At 40.7% G+C, this 18,848-nt stretch overlaps 1 protein-coding gene across 11 annotated transcripts in view; it reads right to left on the reverse strand.

Moving 5' to 3' along the window:
* Window positions 1-842: 842 nt before the first annotated feature.
* Window positions 843-18,848, reverse strand: part of rapgef2b (Rap guanine nucleotide exchange factor 2b) — a 94,484-nt gene continuing 76,478 nt past the window's right edge. For 5 of the 11 annotated variants that reach the window (XM_041990045.1, XM_041990039.1, XM_041990036.1 and 2 more), the window contains 20 exons: window positions 18,441-18,593; window positions 18,186-18,350; window positions 17,745-17,852; window positions 17,409-17,612; window positions 15,940-16,048; window positions 15,528-15,804; window positions 15,189-15,346; window positions 14,963-14,977; window positions 14,387-14,627; window positions 13,865-14,248; window positions 13,519-13,730; window positions 12,840-12,963; window positions 12,373-12,396; window positions 11,095-11,318; window positions 10,702-10,869; window positions 10,152-10,298; window positions 8,665-8,866; window positions 8,054-8,565; window positions 6,524-6,934; window positions 843-3,519 (listed from right to left, as the gene is read on the reverse strand). In XM_041990045.1, the coding sequence (XP_041845979.1) occupies window positions 6,567-6,934; window positions 8,054-8,565; window positions 8,665-8,866; window positions 10,152-10,298; window positions 10,702-10,869; window positions 11,095-11,318; window positions 12,373-12,396; window positions 12,840-12,963; window positions 13,519-13,730; window positions 13,865-14,248; window positions 14,387-14,627; window positions 14,963-14,977; window positions 15,189-15,346; window positions 15,528-15,804; window positions 15,940-16,048; window positions 17,409-17,612; window positions 17,745-17,852; window positions 18,186-18,350; window positions 18,441-18,593 (3,795 nt within the window). In that variant the 3' untranslated portion in view covers window positions 843-3,519; window positions 6,524-6,566. The remainder of the gene's footprint in view (window positions 3,520-6,523; window positions 6,935-8,053; window positions 8,566-8,664; window positions 8,867-10,151; window positions 10,299-10,701; window positions 10,870-11,094; window positions 11,319-12,372; window positions 12,397-12,839; window positions 12,964-13,518; window positions 13,731-13,864; window positions 14,249-14,386; window positions 14,628-14,962; window positions 14,978-15,188; window positions 15,347-15,527; window positions 15,805-15,939; window positions 16,049-17,408; window positions 17,613-17,744; window positions 17,853-18,185; window positions 18,351-18,440; window positions 18,594-18,848) is intronic. The other 6 variants (XM_041990041.1, XM_041990037.1, XM_041990048.1 and 3 more) reach the window with 4 other exon arrangements.

Raw genomic sequence — 18,848 nt, forward strand, 5'->3', positions numbered from 1 at the left:
GACAAATTAGAGCCCCCGGCTCTGTATTAGCAGGAAGGACGACAACCTAGCTTGCATTATTCATGAGGACTAGATGTGTCAAGCTGCGATAAGGTGTCAGTGCAGCAGTGTCAAACTGTACAAGCACAGGGCATCTCCCCATCGTAACCAACACTAATAAACAGGAAGCTAAGGCATCAGGGAACCAGTAAAGATGTCAACAGGGCCAATAAGACAGACGAGGACAGACTGAAGTTATAATAAGGCTGCTTGAAAATAAAAGATGGCCTGTGATGATTTTTAATATGATCAGTTTAAAGGAATCAAATTTGGTGTACAAAATATGCTTTCAGATCAAGTTTAAGTAAACAGTGCCCTCTTGTGGTCTGGTTTTATGACACCACATCCAGGCTCATTAAGAAAAAACAATTATTTATGGTATTTTGGATAAAAATGTCCTTCTTTCATAATTCTACATCATTCTTGCTGCTATGTTGCTGCAGGCGACTCCCATCAAATCAATTACTTCTCCTCCAGTAAAAATACATCCCAATAGTTACTGCGAATGAAAAGGACTTAATATTCCACTTGTAAGAAGAAAACATAATACGACAAAAGCAGCTTGTATCTCCAAAACATGCGCCAGAGGTAATAAGTTTGGCCCCATCTAATTCTTATTTCTTTCAATGGAGATTAAGGCGGCAGCTCTGGAATTTTATTAGAAAATGAAACAGCTAATGGAAGAGGCGAATAAAAATTAAAGTAGATGGTATGAAAGAAATGAGATTTGGGATTTCTCACAGCCTGAGATAACAAGACAATACAAAAGCAAGTAAATAAATACAAGGGCAGACTTCAATATCTCTCTCTTTTTTTTATTAATTCTGACCCACTGCAGTCAGATAGAAAAGTATGAGCGTTACACTTTTCAAGTTGCTTCCATGACTTGTGCAAACACTAGATGGAATCTGGGGGGAAAAACCTTTGGGGAAAGAAAAATGAGCTGAAAAAAGAAAGACATCAAAATGCAGAAGAGATGAATAAGTGCATTTAAACCTAAGTCTTTATGCAGTATTTATTGATTCCCAGCTTCATATAAACTGGATGTTGAGGCATAAACATATTACATTTGAACAAAAATATAACCAATATTTACAATTATTGTATTAAAAATACAAAAAACAACTGATACATACTCCACCAATTGTCTTTTTAAAAGACATACAGGTTAAAGTAGTACAAGAAAGAATGAAGAAAAGAAGGTGATCACCAGCTAAATGTACATATCTCACTGACATCACACATCAAACAGAGTAGCAGTTCTACCTACTACACTTATCGTTACGCTTGTACATTTTTGTGCAACTTTTTGTTTTTCGAAAAAGGACTCGACCCACTAATATGCACATTATCTTCAGAGTTGAATGAAAGTGAATGATGCATGTCACCACTGTATTACAAACAAATAATTAACAATCTATCTGCAGCCATTACAAAAAATTACAATAACAAAAGGAAACCCAACAAATTAGTGTGTAGTCACAGAACACAGTGGAAAACACTGCAGTCACTCCTCTTCTTCTCAGTCTGTAATTTCCAAGACTGATCAATGTGATCAGTGTGACTCAGTGATAAGATGAAAACAAAAAAGTTTCTTTTCTTAACTGGATGCTTAATGTTTTGATTGGCAGCCTTGGAAACAAACAAAAAAAAAAGTTACTTCATACGTCAACTTCTCCACCGGAGTCAAAGAAAAAAAGCAGAAATCTTCAGTCACTTCCACTGACGGTGAGATATGATGGAAAGGGAGAGGAAAAAAAAAAAAAAAAAAAGAGTTTCTGGGGATGACTTTTGAAGCACAACAGCAGAGGCAGGGATGTAGGGAAGCTGTGTGTGGACACCTACTGAGATGTAACAGGAAACGGCCTCAGTCCAAGTCTGACGATCCCGTCTGAAGCCACAACAAACTCAAAGGAAATGCCTGAACTCATCTCGCACGGAGTCTTTAATAAAAACAAAACCAGGGGAAGTTTCTTTAATAAGGCATTTCACTCCACTACCGTTTGATTCAGCAAGATGATCTGCATCATGAATGATCGTAAAGACATGAATGCGATCATGGCATCATAAGGCGCTTGGACATTCGCAAGATGTACGTTCAGTTTGGGGGGGAAAACATAAAGCCAATTTTGGAAATAGTGGAAGCTTTTTTGAAGGAAAAAAAAACTGTACATGATCATTAAGATAAATTGAGCTCAAATTTATACAACAATAGCTTCTGAAATTTACTGATGTTCACCACCCCAGCTGCTCTGATCATCTCCGTGACAACAACAAAATAAAAAAGGATCGAGAGGCAGTTTTTCTGTCAGACTGCTCGCTTCACGCCCAGTTTGTACTATGATTCCTAAGGTTCTGGCTTTAGCCCAGTCGTAGTCCTCTGCTGCACTTAAGAGACCAAAATGATGGATTTGTCCATGATTTCCAGTGGGTGTGCTTTTTGATATCTCCTACGGAGGAAAACTCTTCTCAGTGCAACAGAGAGCAACAACAATAAGAGAAGACTGAGACATAACCAGAAGGATGTCATACCCTGGTATTCAGGCCAAACACTAGGTAACATCTAGAATTGTGCTCAAAGTGCTAATATTAGAATTAAACTGTGTTTTTATGTATTTACTGGTATATAAAATGTATTGTCCTTGTGTGTGTATCAGTACACTGCATGTATATTCTCCAAATTGAGCTCTTCTCCTAGCTTTTGGATTTGAACCAAGTGGTAACCTTTCACATCTGAACATGAGATAATACTGGATTAAAAGTTCACTCAACAGTCCAGGCAGAGAAATGATGGGCTGACTTGGTTTTTCTGCTCTGCCTCAGAGTGCAATCAGTCAAAGAAAACAGTAAAAAAAAAAAAAAAAAAAAAAAAAAGAGGGGGGGGTCTAGTTGGTAGTTGAAAATTACTCAAATCAACCGTTGTTTATCTCCTTCTTCAATAAAGTCTGTTTTATTGTTTTTATTTGTTCTGTTTTTCTTTTTTTTAGAAAGTAGAAAATGAGAAAGTGCAGATGAAGCTCAACACGTCATGATGCTGTTGTGTTAACAGGTGGGGTTTCGTCCCTGGTTTAGGGGTGGGGTGGGGCAGTCTGTAGGAACCGGTCCATTTCTAAACAGCGACATCTACTTGGTTTGGGGTGTACGTGGCAGGTTCACCCCACCCCCGTCAGGTTTCTGTAGTCTCTTTAAATTTGTCCAAAGTGCCAGGCATTTCATCATCATCTTTGACTTTCTCTTCGTCTCTTCTTCACAGTATTTATTTTTTTTGCATGCAGGGTTATTCAACCCCCCATGATGCTTTAAGGCAGGGGAGGGAGATGAGCAGAGGAATTCGAGTCAAGTGGAAGAGGCAGGCACGTATGTAACTGACGATGAGTTCATTGGTCTCTTTCATCCTGCCCACCCGGACCAACGGGACTTCAAGTTACTGCAAAACCACATCCACTGTTGTCTCTCAGACCGCTGACACCTGTTCATCCTCTGTGGAGGGAAAAGGACAGAGACAGCCAAAGGTTACTAGCAATGCGGAAACTTTTTTTTTAAATATCGAAACTACTAACACAGCAGCAGAGTTAAAGAGATCAGCTGTGGCAACATGTTAGAATGAAAACCTTCCGTCTTTTGGGTCACACAGATGCACTTTAAACATTGTGGCACCAATAATTTAAAGAAAAGATTATTTCAATCAGGAGTTTTTTAACATTTTCACTGAGGTCTAAGCTGCAGGGTAAATGAGGCAGATTAAGTCTGCTGGGGTGTGAAATGGCTTCTCAGTGGAGCAGCCTTTACAGAGCAGCGAAAAGAGGAAATGAGCTTCAGTTTTATTAAAATCTCAACTGGTTATGTCACATTTTTGTTGTGTGTTTGGGTGTTTGGATTTGTGTCTATGTATGAAACTGCTGTTAAGAGTGATAGTTGCATGTTTGATTGACTGCTCTTTAGTGAAAGATGGCGCATCCTCTCCTCGCTGTCTTCTAACTAGGGCAGCTTTTCGGATCTTAGATCAGTCCGTGGTGGAAATGAAGAGGGTAAAGGATTGGACACTCTAAAAGACTCTAGGGTTTAAATGCTGCTTTTAACTCATGGTGCACTGAATTAATTTCATGCTGTTTGTCTGAAGCATGGCTTCATCACTGACTGATTTTCTGCTTTCTCATAACCTAACTGAGAAACAACAGTCAAAAGGCATTTTGACTTTTTGGTTCTATAAACGAAGCTGAAAACGATCATGCTTGATTTTTTTTTCTTTAATAGATGAATATCTCATAATTCTTTTTTTTATAACACGGTGGTTTATATCCACATCTCTTTGTATCAATTATTATTATTACAGACATTACAAGTACAATGCAAGTATTTACCCAATCAAAAACATTTATGCCATGACAGAGTGATAATGGATCCTCTCGAATTATTTCAAACAAACTACACAAATTCAATTCTTATATGATGACAGGCTGATAAATCTTGATATACTTAAAAAAAAAAGCAAGGTGCTGATTGGGGTAATATGTGGACGTATCTGCGTTATGATTTCTGGGATTTATGTGACGCTACATAAATCTGATAGACCGATGTTTGCAGCTCATTGACGGCACTTTCAGGCCAGTTTATGGTTGCATGGTCATGTGCGCCGGTGTAACCCCTCAGAAAAGTTAAAGGAGGCTTTAAGCTGTAACAGTTTAAATAGAGGCTCCAGCATAAAGACACAAAATGCTTTGATTTGTGTGAGTGATTAAATGTTCCTGCTGCTGCTGTTGTTTCTGTTCAAATGTAATGCTGCTGACCTGTTTGTGTTGTTGTTGATCATAAATATTTGTGCACATTTTAATTCTTTGGATATACACAAATAGGTCCGAGTTTATATTTGATCTTAATTTTCCATTAAAAACTTCCGATGCGAGAACAAATGTCTCATTAAGTGCTATTGGGACATTTTAAGAGAAGTGTATCAGTCTTAAGGCGACACACTGAACTATTTCTGACGCTGCAGTCGTCAACAAACCAAAACAAGTCCTTTTTATTTTATTGTTTCTGGTTTGTACATAGATGAATCCCTCACTGTCTATATGAATATATCTGTACGTTTTGTGAGTATAAATGTATTTATATGAAGTAATGTGAAATAGCACCAGGTGTAATAGTTGACTGATTACTGCCTGTAGAGAAGGGGTGGGACAAAGTAAGCTTGAGCTTCTCCCAATCCCCTCTGAGCATGTTATCCAATATGTTGCATGGTAATATTAGATTATTTAACATGTTCATATAAATCAGAACCAGAAGAATCCTGACTGAATGAGCTGATTTCTACAGTACCTTTCGTGTAGTACTGCAAAGCATAAATACAAACAAGAATGACCTACTTTTCCTACACAGTCCACGTTCATATGCGCAGGTAAGCTAAACTAGGATTACAGGTCAATTACGTCTCTTGACTGGACGACTGTTCTTGTCCCAGAAAATAAGTACGGGACTGGAACTGATTTACTGAGCGAAGCTCATCTTGTTAGTATGTGGTTGACCTAGCTAGTGGAAAACTGGTACCATCTGGAGTGGTGAACTGGGTACAGTTTGCATTTATTTAGGCGTCCTTTTAAATTTTGGGCCACTGTTGTGATAAATTAGAGTTAGAACTAAATCAAAGCCTGAGAAGGGAGCTGTGTAGAATATACACAACGGCCATAGCCGGTTTAATTCAAGTTGAATGTATACACGCAGAAATATTTTGACTCCAAACTGAATTATCTGAAGGTTATTGCAACATAAAATAATCTGATTTCAGTTGGACATGTAGACATGTCTTAAAAGTCCAGTTTTAGCCAGACTCACACAATAGTTTGTCAAGTAAAGGTACCGACTCTCTCATGCTTTGACACATCTTTTCTACCAGTGTACCAAACTTTTGACTATCCAATCAGATTTAATGGGAGAGTGTACCCAAATGTTTGATTGGTAGTATTAGATGAGAGTAAACTTTCGGTTTCCATTGTTCCTCCTTACTCCCTCCACTTGTCTAGAAGAATTTACTCTAAAACGTAAAACATCCAACAATTTTTTCAATCAATATGACGACAATCAATAGGATGACTAAAATAATAGAAAATTCATCCAGGTTGTGAGTTGTATGTGTTGGCGCAGGAGAATGAAGGTGCATAAGTTAATTGCAGGAGTGAAAAGACCTTAACAGGAGCGTGAACCTCTGATAGAAGCTGCTGGACAGTGTGTGAGGAAGTAGTGTGTGTGAGAAATAGTGAGCTTCTACTCATGCATGATGATAAACTGTGCGTTAAAGGTGAGGGTCCCACTCCAAATAAACAACTACGAGATCAAACAAGACATTAATGTTTGGAGTGGGACTGACCCTGCTGGTGCCTGTGTGGAGGGAGCTGAGTGAAGGTCAGTTTCATATGTGTGTCCCTGTTCACATGCAGGTTGACTGGAGTGAAGGAGGCAACCTGAGTGATAAATGAGGTTTTTTTTTTACCTGTCTTGGTAAGAGGGGCCCTGCCTGTTAACCCCACACACTCTCATGGTCTGGGAGTCTCAGGTGTATGCTGTGCCACTTGCTTCCTCAGAGCGACTAGTTTGGAAGACAAGGACTCACCCTCCTCTTCCTCCTCGGGCTCTTGCTCCTCGGCTGGTGAGCAGGTGCGGTGGTGGCCGCCCCCCCGATGCTTGGCCGCCTGATGGGCCTGGTGGGAGTCTGGCGACTGGGTGACCATGCGTGATCGCTGCAGAGCTGTTGTGTAGTCTGGTGGCCGGCGGCCTGTGTGGGTCACTGTGGACGTGGGAGCAGACGGCGGTGGATGATGACCCTCGGCAAGATCGGAGATTGTCAGGGCGGTGTAGCCGGGGGGAGTTGGGGGAGGCTCACGGTAACGGCCCTCCTTGCGACCTGGAGATGAAATAGTTGAGATGACTTTTGGCATTTTAGAGTGATGAATGGAAGATGACATGCCACACATGCTGTTCTATGGCATACCTCCATATCTTATAATGCAGAAGCTCAAGATAAGGGACACAAACTTACTGTCCACTTATTTTACAAGCATCCGACTTCATGCTAAAACCTTTCTGTAGATTTATAAATTATTTTACAGAAGGACGTTTTGTAGTCAGGTTAAGTGAATTTGTGGACTCATCTTTATCATGAAGTCACAGAGAGAATCAGTGACTCCATCATGGAGCATGTATTTTGTGTTAAGAGGGGAAGTGGTCACCATATTCTACTCTAAAAAAGTACACTCCTCTTCATCAAGCTGTTCATATTTCATATTATTAGACCAAGATGATACCAAACACATGACATGTTATTGAGACAAAAACCCATGACTGTTGTTTTAGTAAATTATTTGAGATGAAGGAATTACCATCACAACATAAAGTTATTACATTTTCCTGAGCCTTTTGTTGTAGCGTATGTTAGAAACATCTTGGCCATAAGAACATAGAAACAACAAACACAGGTGAGCGAAAAAAAAAAAAAAAAAAGCAAACAAATGGTCCAAATTAAAATCTCTTACTAAAAATAGATGAATAAGAGATCAAACAAACACTATTATGAGAATTTCCAGACAGAGTTGATTGTTTATAAAGGTCTCAAGCTATCTATGGTGTGACAGACTTAAGAAGGCTACTGTTATCTGTCTGTGGTTTGTTGTAGTTAAAGTAAACAGAGAACAATACAAAATATTTGTCTTCAGTCTGACCATAAACCATGGACATTTGCCTCTAGCTAACCAGTTACCAGTAAAAAAATAAATAAATAAATTTAAAAAATAAAAAACAATGACCGCCTTGCAAAAGGTTCAGATGGCCTCAGTCAAGGAGAAAATGTTCACAATTTATCTGTATTTTTAAATTTCTTCTTTAAAGTTGGACGGCTATTTATAATTATTTCTAGTCTTGTATATCCTGCCTCATCGACACAGCTTTGAGTTTTGACCAAAACCTGACCTTTCATAATAAAATCAGTGGGACAGTGAACATCATTACTGACAAATGGAACCTTTACCCCCAGCAGTGATGGGCGATGGAGATGGCCGGCCGAGCTGCTTCGCCTCTTCTGACCCAGTGGATGTGATGCTACTTGTTTCTGGGTCAGCGTTGACGTCTTTTCCTCCTCTCCTCTTGATGGTGCCAGTATCTCCCTCTGAGTCCTCTCCCCAGTATGCTGCTGAGGATGAGGAGGAGCTGGCAGAAGCCCAGCTCCCCCTGGCCTGTGCTGCCCACAGTGCAGCAGGACCACCTAGTAGGGCCTCTGGACCTGGAGGCAGTCCTCCGATGCCGCCGCCAGTTCCACCTCCACCAAACGCCAAAGTCTCCCAGCTACGTCCCTGCTGCATGGTCTGGATGTTGTCATGGGAACCAGAGGAGCAGGAAGTCCAGGAGCCACGGCCACTGTCTGCAGCATCGAGGGAGACGCGATCGCCCTGATCCTGAGTCAGCTCTTCTGAACTGGGCGAGGACAGTACTGTAGGGCAGCCAGCGTAAATACCCCGACAGTCCTGCATCGATGAACATGACCTGAAATAAGTTAGGGAAAATTTATTTTTACAACACCTCTCATCAGGTTAAAAAAAAAACAAACCCCAGATGCTCAAACAAAGGTCTCAGTGCTCCTACCCCAGACTGTACTGGTCAGGGTCAGTGGTGGCTCTTCTCTCCAGCCGAGGTCCCCCCACATGGGATTCCCCAACACCTCCAGAGTGACGGAGCCTCCTCTCCTCCTGGGCCATGTCGAAAGAGGAGTTACTGACGAGACTGGAGCGGGACGAGATTTCACTGTGACCCGAATCCGAGTAGGCATCCCCCATCCTGCTGTAACCTGGAGAGAGAAGGAGGCACATGGTGCATTAATAAAGCTTTAGCCGAACTGAAACACAGGAAAGAAGAAACTGTGGTAGAAAAATGTCACCATGTTTATCTCAATTCTATCTGTGGTTTAACCTGAAATAAAATCATTTTCAACTTTACAAAACTATTGCATCCAATTTTATAGTGAAATAAAGAATGAAAAAGCTTTAGGTAAGCTGTAGAAGCTCAAATAACTTTGCTCAATCACATACATGATCTCTGTCAGTAAGAAGGCATCATAAGCAGACTGCAGAAATAATTGTAGTGTGTCATTTCCAACTCAGCTAAGTGCATGTTAAGAGTTTGGTCCATAAAATTCTGACTGAAACTGCATTTTTCTACAACATTGGGATTCAACAACGCTGATGAGTGTGGAAAAAGTCGGATACCATGAAGCTACAGGCAAGTACATAAGTCAAGGAAAATATGGAGCAGTCACTGGTGCAGACACATTTAAGTAGATATTTTTTAGCTATAGACAGCTGCCATCATGACATTTACTATAGCTGACTGAAAAGTTTAACAGAAAAGTTGGCATATTTCCTAGTTATTATTAACATAACTCAAAATAATAACCACTTAAAATATTTACATTAAATTTAAAAGGAAGCTTTTACCATAGCTATGTGGAGTGGGAAGAAGTAAGAAGTAGAGCAGCTGTATTGAATGTCAAGACTGGGTTACCAGACCATAAACATGATGACAAACTGACACAAATGCACATGATGGTGTACTGATTTCAATAAAAGACAATTTAGAAAAAGTAAAAGTGAGAAAAAAAGCTGACATGTTTTGACATTTGGTGGCCAGCTCGGGTCCTTAGACCATGGAGCAAAGCAAACAGGTCCCACTTTGTAGACTGGAGCTTGGTGGGAATTCAGTGGCCTCAGTGTGACTTTGAGTTCTGGTTAATTATTGCCTTTTTTTTTTTACAAGAGTGTGTCAGAAAATGTTAATTAGTGAATTTTTTTTCTTTTTTTTTTTTTTTTAGCAAGACAAAAGAAGCTGCTTGTAGATAAAACGGGTCTGCCTGTGTGTCTTTGGGTAACAAAGTGATGCAAATATGTGGGACTGGAATAAGATGGAACCAAAATTAATCTAATCTTGGAGGCAGGTCATTGGTATGTGAAAGTGAGAAAAAAAAAACCCTGAGAGCTACAAAGTTCGGCCACCAGGTGGCATTTGTGGCACATTTAGATGGTGAGAAGGAGCTTGAAGTGTTGTCTGAAGGAAGGGAGGGAGGATTATTGGCTTACTCTTCTTGGGCGAGCTCTGGGGGGAAGTGGGTGGGGAGGAGAGCTGGGAGGAGGCATTGGACACAGTGTCCTCTGGCCTGCGGTGCCTTTCGTTTCCCTCCTCAGACAGAGACAGGATCTTCTTCAGAGACTGAGGCGAACTGGTGCCTGTAGACATTTTTGCAGGAAAATGAGCAGAATTAGCATGAGGGGCACTGCCATTCCCCGGAGGGTGTCAGAAAGCCAGGCTGCATAGTCTGGGATTTTGTTGTATTTGCTTGTTGACACATAGCCTCTAGGTGGAAGCACTGTTTCAGAGAAGCCAGAGAGGGTGGCACTGCTATTGTCTGGAAATAACCGGATGAGGAAGAGAAAACAAGGAAACAGGATATCTAGTATCATCAACAGCAAAGAAAAAAATTAAATAAATAAAAGAATTACAGCTCATGCGCTCTACAAACAAGAGTTCCATGCACTGTGCTTCATTAAATAGATTTCCTACTGCAGCCTGGTATAAAATAATTTTTAAATGTTTTTAAAAGAATTGATTCTTATACTTATTTTCTCTCACCAAAGGGGGGAAGATCCTTGACTGGCACTCTCTTTCGGGATGGGTAGAGGGCCACAGAGGGGACCTGCAGGGCCTGGTTACCTTTGGCCAGCTGGCCTCTTTGCTGACTGGCAGCTCTGGACACAACTGGAGAGGTATCTGGTCGTTTCCCAGTGGCATTCTTGGGCACTGAGTAATGGGGGGGGGGGGGGGGAACTCAGGTGAAATGTGTCAAAAGGACTCATAAGCAGGCTTGAATTTAACGCCCGCGGATCATAACTTGGCCTAACAACTCAGAAATCTCAACAACTCAGACCAGGACAAAGAACTCTGTTCTTATATAACACAAAATTATACTTCTAGACTGAGAGTCACTGAATAATAGATTTGTCTTCTGTTGCATCACACACTCACGTGTACTGATGGAGGGTTCACACTGTAGCGAGAGCGTCTGCAGACTCTCCTCATTGGTTTCTAGGCTCAGGTTGGACAGGTATTGTTTGACCTTCCTGGCCATTTGGGCGTCCTCGTAAAGCTTTTTGGCGTTTAAGAAGGAGCTGCGTCGGACCCGCTTCTTATGCCCACCCGTCTGGCTGACGTCGAGCACAGCAGCGTTGGCACTACCCTGACTGAGAGACCTGGATGTGAGTGTACAGATGAACATGAAGAGGAATGGAAATTTGCAGAGGCACAAAGAAAAAAGAAAAAAGGGGGAAGAAAAACAAAGAGAAGAGAATAGAGAAGGACTTAATTAATGAGTTGCTTCAGAATTTAAATGAGTCACTCTTTAGGTAAAACTGTGTGTTTAACATTAGGGGGTCACACGGGAAGCATGGTGTTTTAATCTTAGACATGCAGCTTTAGGTATTTCTCTCGACTCCAAAACATTCCAGACATTCCAGGCAGCAAGAAAAGGAGGGGGGTTAGGGATGACGGCTCTAGTCAAACAACAGCAGACTGGAGGAACGGAGAGGGGGGTGGGGAGCTGGTGTGATACAGTCATAGTTTACATTTCTGTGGCTTGAGTCAGAGCTAGTAGTAGTAGTAAAAGTTTACGGCCTAAGCTAAAAATGATCCTGACCATTGCCTTTAATTGTGTGGCTTCAAAGTGAAACCAGTGGAAAGATACTTTACACATTTTAAGGAAACATGTCAGGTTCCTTAACATATTGAGTAAACACGCTCCTAATTACCAGCTACGAATGTTGTAAAAATGTGGGTGTTAAAATCATGAAATACAGAAGTGGAATGTTTCTTTTTCTTTCTAGGTGACTAATGTGCTTCCATACGTTGTCTGTTAAGGGTTTGGTAAGCACAATAATATCCCATGTGACCACAAGAATGTAAAGCATGAAAAAAAATAGTATATCCAGAATCTCTGGTGTTTGAAGACTGATAGATACAATCTAAGACAGGTAAAACTCTACACTTTTAGGCTGCATGCATTTTGTTATAAAACGTATCACAGAAGGTCACATTTGCTAATGTGAGCACAACAGTGGTTAACCGTGTCTTAGCACATGTGACCTTTGTTTCACTCAGTATCATGAGGTTACTGTCAGGCAGTGTTAGTGGGATGTTTTAACTCAAACTGGTTAATAAAAACAAGGCTTCAGAAAAAAGAAAAGCAATACACAAGTTGGCAGAAAGGTGAGCCATGGTGAAGGGAGGGCAAGGGGTCACCAAACTTACCCTAAACTTCTCCATTTCTTCTTCCTAGAGGGTGGTTGCCATAAACAGACAAGCATGGGGGGAGGGCAAAGGTGTATGAGTAGAGAGAGAAAAAGAGAAGACAAAGCTTAGGACAGGAAAGACCACCACAATCACCAAAGAGAAGTAATTTCACCAAAGACCCCAGCAGAAAGGAAATCAAATGGTCAAACTGCACTAAGCAGAGACATTATAAGACAAAGACACACTTTCACAGAAGCTCTGAGCACATCTTACAACAACAATGTGTATGAGGAAACAGTTGCTTGAGGAGACGGTTGCCAAAGGGAACAGCTGCTTGAAGGAAAAGTGCGATGCAGAAATGTGAATCTATGTGAACTGGCTGACCCCACAGAGATGGTTAGTCAGTGGAGCTTTGACTGGTCCTACGGGGAATGCCATTCATTACTTATCAGACGTCTGGTCTTGTTTGTTAGTGCTTTTCTTACCTAGTTCGGAACATAAGGGCTGGGTCCATGTTGACAGATGCCATGCGACCAACATGACGGATTTCTTTGGCAATCATCCTCAGCTTCTCAAAGTTCACCAGACCATCTACTTTAGAGTCATTGCCTGTAAAATTCACGGGCAGAACATAAATAACTAGAGCTGATCAATTGAAACCTTAAACAAATACCAGGGGACTGCTGGGCTAAATATACCAAAAATGTACAAATGATGTTAACTACAAGCAAGCTAACCAAGAGATAAAACAACAAAACCAGATAAGCAAAAGCTAGCTGGTGGGATAGCCATGTTAGCAAAGCTAAAGCAGCAATTCCTACTTAATTTTAACAGTCTGTAAAATTAATGTATTTTAATTTCATATTCAAATTCTTATTTTAGTTGTGAAACTACAGAAATGAGGTGGCACATAAAAAAACAAAGAAAAAACTGGATTAGCTTAACCAAGCTAGCTTAGCAGTAAGCTATTTTAATTAGTAAAGAAATGGTATGGTTAGTTTTTATTTAAGTAATACATATTTTAGTGCAAATTGCATATCAAGATGAATCATATTACAAATATATTAAAAATAAAAGAATAAAAAAAATATTTTGCCGCAACTGTAAAATTATTTCTGGTTGAAACTGGCTATGAATTTTCAACACATACATCATGCCGTTTACCTTCATGTAGGAAAGTGAGGTCCTTCTTGATGACGGGAAACAGGGGGATGATTGGAGGCTGGAGGTTCTGATTATTGAGGACATTTCTGTATTTGGCCATATTTCTGGAGGGGTCAAAGAGGTCCTGCAGGTCCCCGAACAATTTCTCATACTTGCTCGGTAATTTTTCCCATGTTCCCCTCAGTCTGGAGACTGGAGCCAAGTTCAGACCACTGCAGAGGGAACCAAAGTTACCAAAGAAAAAACTCAACTGTCCCAGTGGATGCCAAGCAGTTACTTTTCCAGCAGCATGATATACAAAATGACAACATGAAGCTGAATAATTCTCTAATGTTCATTCTCTCACCTGATAATGGCAAACATGGAGTTAAAGTTCTTGCACTCGCGACAGTGCAAGGCGATCTTGATGAAATGTTTAATGGTCTTCATGCGTTTGAGCTGGTTGGGCTCCCGTGTCACCTCCGTGGCCACCCAAAAGGTCTCATGGTTAATGGACTCCTCAAAGCGCTTTAGGCTGACAGAGCCGCTTTTTGAGCGCAGCTTGAAGAGGTCATTGATGTATTCGGTGGGTTCGATGGCACAGAAAAGTTCAAAGGCTCTCATGGAGAGCTGAGTGGCCACCTCAACAGTGCTAAGCTGTAATAAAGAGATCTGGCCTTCTCGGAGAAGGTCCTGGGCATCCTCATCTGAGCATAACGTCTCTGTTTCCATGTTGCTCTTTAGGTAGTATCTGATGGCAGAGAAGGATAAGGGGGTTTCTTTCATTTTTGAGTAGTGAGTTAACAGTGGTTCAAGCATCTCAAATGTGAGAAATCAGAGAGAAAGTCTTTCTTTATCTCATTCTTTGATGTGACGGTTCACTCATTACCTGCCACTCAGCTGAATCCTGTCAGCTAGTTTAGAAAGCTGATCTGGTAACCGTCTCTGTTTGATGACGCCCTCTGGTGTGACAGACACTTCACATAACGAATAAGCCTCTGGCGCTGCGGTCAGGGCAAACTCCCTGATTGCCTGGGCCACTACCTCCTTGGCTGTTGTGTCCTTCCCGATCATGATATACCGAGACTGCTGGTCCGCCTTGAAAACTCGTAACACCTGGTCTGACATATCTGATGAGAAAGATTTCAGCTTTAAGCATAAATCTTTATTGATATGCTATTTTTTTCCAATTAAATCTAAGCTGCTTAAATTTATAATTGAAAAGGAAAATAACATCAGTGATCGTAGGCTGTTTTTGAAGGTTGAGCATGTACTATTTGATTTTAACATCACCACATTTATGACACCCACACACCTTGTTTCCCATCAATCATCAGCTCGATTAAAATGAAAACCCAGTAGAACACACAAATCCCCCATATGCCCAGTAAATCTAAAGTTGCAGATTAGTTTAAGGAGAAACTGTGCTATTACAAGCAGGATCACGAGCAGAGCAGATACTCACTCAGTACGACCGGTACTGAAAGGACACAAAACATACAGGAACCATGAAAAATAAATATCTGTATTTATCTGTTCTTTGCAGTTTGTAGCTGAAAGAGTGACAAAGTGAATTTTACAATTGATGCCTTTCTGTAAAATGTTTGATTATTGTGCTGAGGTATTATGACCTCATGTTTTTTTTTTTTTAAGGCTTCTCAGTCTCACATTAAAAGCAGTGAAAAACACACCAGGCTGGTTGTTGAAGTCGAGGATGCGGTGGTGTGACTGGAGGAGGTCTGGGTTCGACGACGAGAGGTTTCCACTGACCGGCAAAGCTGGTGGGATCTGTTTGGACTGCTTCATCCCTACTATGCTGTCATCCTGTGATTGGCCAACACAAACGTCGCTATGGAAACAAAAGGGATGACAGAAGTGAGAGGGGGAGTGAGATAGCAGTATTGTCAACAACAAGCAGAGGGCAATGTTTGTGTTGTTAGCTGTGAGAGATCTAGCTGCACAGTCTAGACTATATTAAATATAGTGGTTCTTAGCTAAAAGATTATTTAACTATTTTTAGGTCTTCTTACTTGTACGGTTTGGGGGGCAGGATGCTGGTGAGCGTCTTATCAAAGATCTTCTTCAGCTTGTTGCGTCCTCCAACTGAGTTGCTCTTAGCCTTCTTGCTGGCCTTCTCCAGACCCATAACTTGCTCCACGTCCACGGCCAGGTCTGGGATAGAGTAGCGGCTGGCCTTTTTGATGTCCCCAATCTTTGGTAGGTGGGGAGCACCGTTCTTCCTATCATGCTCCTCATCACCATCCAAGTCGTGGTCATGTTCAGGCCTTGTTAGCAGCTCTTTAAACACTGAATAGAAATTATATAGTACAAGGATGAGCTGTGGCCTTTATTAAATTCAACTGTATTAGAGTAGATAGGTTTTTACTGTTGATTTTTAATACTTAAGACAGAGGGAAAACAAAACGACAGCAAGAATATTACCTAAAAGGTTTGTCTTCACAGTTATGGACAAGTGGGTGTTGTTCTTCAAAATCTCATTGGCTTTACTGAGCTGGACATTCTCAAAATTCTGCCCATTTACCTCCAAGATCTACAGAAAAAAGATAAGAAAGCAATCCATTAGCTACATTTTCAAAAAGTTTGATACAATACAAAAGACACTGCGAAGGAAATGAAGTATAAACGTAAAGAAAAATCCTATTTTCTTACAAACAAAATAATGCCAGTTTGGACCTTTTTTTTTTTTTAGTCTGTCTCCCCTCCAACACAGTCTCTCATGATCCATCACCACATTGGTCTCAGCAGATAAAATTAATGATGCAAATAAAATGCCAAGTTGTGTTTGTAAGAAATAAATCTAATATCTAATCTGTAGCTGATGCATAATGATATATGTGGATTAAGACTCCAACAGCTGTGCTGGTAAACACCCAGTGGACTGTCTGGGGAAAGAATCACTGATTTCTGGAAAGTCAAACCTGTTAAAAATGATAAATATGGGAATAGAGAAAAACGTTCCAGGTATTTAACTGCATTTTAGCCCCTGAACAGAGAGGAAATAAACTTCCAGGCTCCTGCATGTTATCTGCATGACATTTAGTTCAACATGTGGTTGTTGTATTAATGCGTGTTGACTACAGTTACAGCGTTAAAGCTGTTTAAATGCTGGAAACTTACATTCATGTTCAATTTTCTCACTCAGCTATCACTTCATATTTGGTGGAAGTCATCTTTAACAGTTATGTACATTATATTCAGAACATCATCTGCTGCTGTAAGAACTGTAATCACTGACTTACACACATCCGCGTGACAAACAAGAGAAATTAATGCTAAAGTGCTTAAATGTTAGGTCCTGAATGAGTGAATGATGATAGTAACCAATCCAGAAAAAAATGGAAGGTGAGAGCTGTGTGAGAGAGTAAATGCATCCAAGGAAGTCAGCTCCTCTGCTTCCTTTTGGGGGAAACAGCTGCAGGGGATGTTTGGAGTCAAGAGGGCTTAACTCGCATCCAGACACACTCAAGATGGTTTCAAGGATTAAAAGACTTTGCTTAAAGCTGAGAGGCCTGCAGAGTGTGAAAACGGTCGAGAAGTCAACTTGTGAGGAGAAAGTCAACACTGGGTGCCTGCAGCTACTGACAAGTTCGATTTCAGACTTCTTAAAAGAGCCCTTTTAATGCTACTTAGATCTAAATGCAAAACCAATCCACAACAAAAATGAGCTTCAACAGAAAAAAAAAAAATCAATTCAAGAGCTGATTTCTGTGAGTGGCTGGAGTGGGTTTTCTCTGCAGTTGCAACTGAAAGAAACTTGTTTTTTTTAAACCATTGGGGGGCTAAATAAACTAAAAAGGAAATGGCATTATAGGGGAATAATTCAATCAGAAATGTACAAAAAATGTACACTAGTATTTTAAGTAAGTAAAAATAGAGATGAGGACTCTAACCTGGTCTCCACGCTTAAGGCCAACTTCTGCTGCCTTGCTCCCTGGCTCCACGGCATCTATGAAGATGCGGAAACCTTTTTCCTGACCTCCCAGGAGGCTGAATGCCAGAGGAGAGTCCCTGGACGGCTTGGTCAGCGTTACCAGCCGCGGCTTGGCTTTAGCAGCACATGCTATGTTTAACAGTCTGAGGTGCCCGCACATTTTCTGGGGAAAAAAAGTGAAAAAAAACAACAAAAAAAACAAAAAACAAAAAACAAAAATCAAATATAAAAATCTAACTGATTCCTTTTTGTTTTAAATCATGTGCAGAATTACTGTTTAGATGCAAACACTTACTTCTTTCTCCAGCATGTTTTCAAACTCTTCCAAAAAGTGAGTCATGGCTGGGTCGCCCTCAAAGTCATTGAAGTGATTGTTTACCCACAACAAGACTACCCGTGTAACCTGGACAAATTACATAATCAGTACATATCACCATGCAGGTACATGTCTGAGTAGTTGATATCCTAAAAAAAATATCCCTGTGAATATTTGGAAAGACAACAAATCTTAGAGAAACTGTCTTAGTATTTACCAGGTGTGATGACAGACATGTGATCAGATGCTAATTATGACACGTATGTAAAGCCCTTATTCAGGCGACTATACAAGTCTAAGCTTGTCTCTGACTTTGATGCACCTGGATAAAACTCATCTGAAGCATGTTTTTAGTTAGTATTCTAAAATCTAAACCAGTTCAGACATCTACGCCTGCATTACGAGTAATGTTACACGTACCTTGTCCCTGAGACTGGGGTCGTGAAACCACTCCAGCAGCTTCTTGCCCACAACCATGGGGCTGGAGAGGAAGGTCCTGTAGGTCAACAGGAAGTCCTCAATGTAGGTGGGGTCCACCACAGAGTGCTCCTCTACAAGGTGCATGGTGAGGCGCTCCGGAGTGCCCTGAGGATTAAAGTTGTGGAATTATAGATTTAAAAGCTTTTGTAATAAAAGATGACCAGCTCGCGTATGTTTTGGGTTTTGATTTGTCACCTTGATGACGATGTGCCCTTTCCTGGTACCGGTGCGGTCCAGTTCACGATGTTCCTTCACCATAACAATCTCTCCTTCCTCCTCAACCTTCTGCATGTTCTTCTCAACCTGGTTAAGGATGCAGCAGTACTCGTGCTGGGCTATACATACAAACTAGGGGAAAAAACAGAAAAGAAAAAACAGGGAACACACATTAGAGATGATTTTACAAAATCAAACATTAATAGATGTGCTTAAAAATAGAGCAGTGACATGTTTTTAAAAATATGTGTAAGATTTTGGTTACTGAACCCAGTCAAGCCTGAATCTGATGCAACAGATACAAACAATAAAAAAGCCTATTAAAGTAATATAACTGCTAACAGCTGACTAGGAGGAGATTCTACTATCTTCCTGAGATTACATAAG

Source organism: Melanotaenia boesemani, chromosome 7 (assembly GCF_017639745.1).
Source record: "Melanotaenia boesemani isolate fMelBoe1 chromosome 7, fMelBoe1.pri, whole genome shotgun sequence".
Lineage (NCBI taxonomy): Eukaryota > Metazoa > Chordata > Actinopteri > Atheriniformes > Melanotaeniidae > Melanotaenia > Melanotaenia boesemani.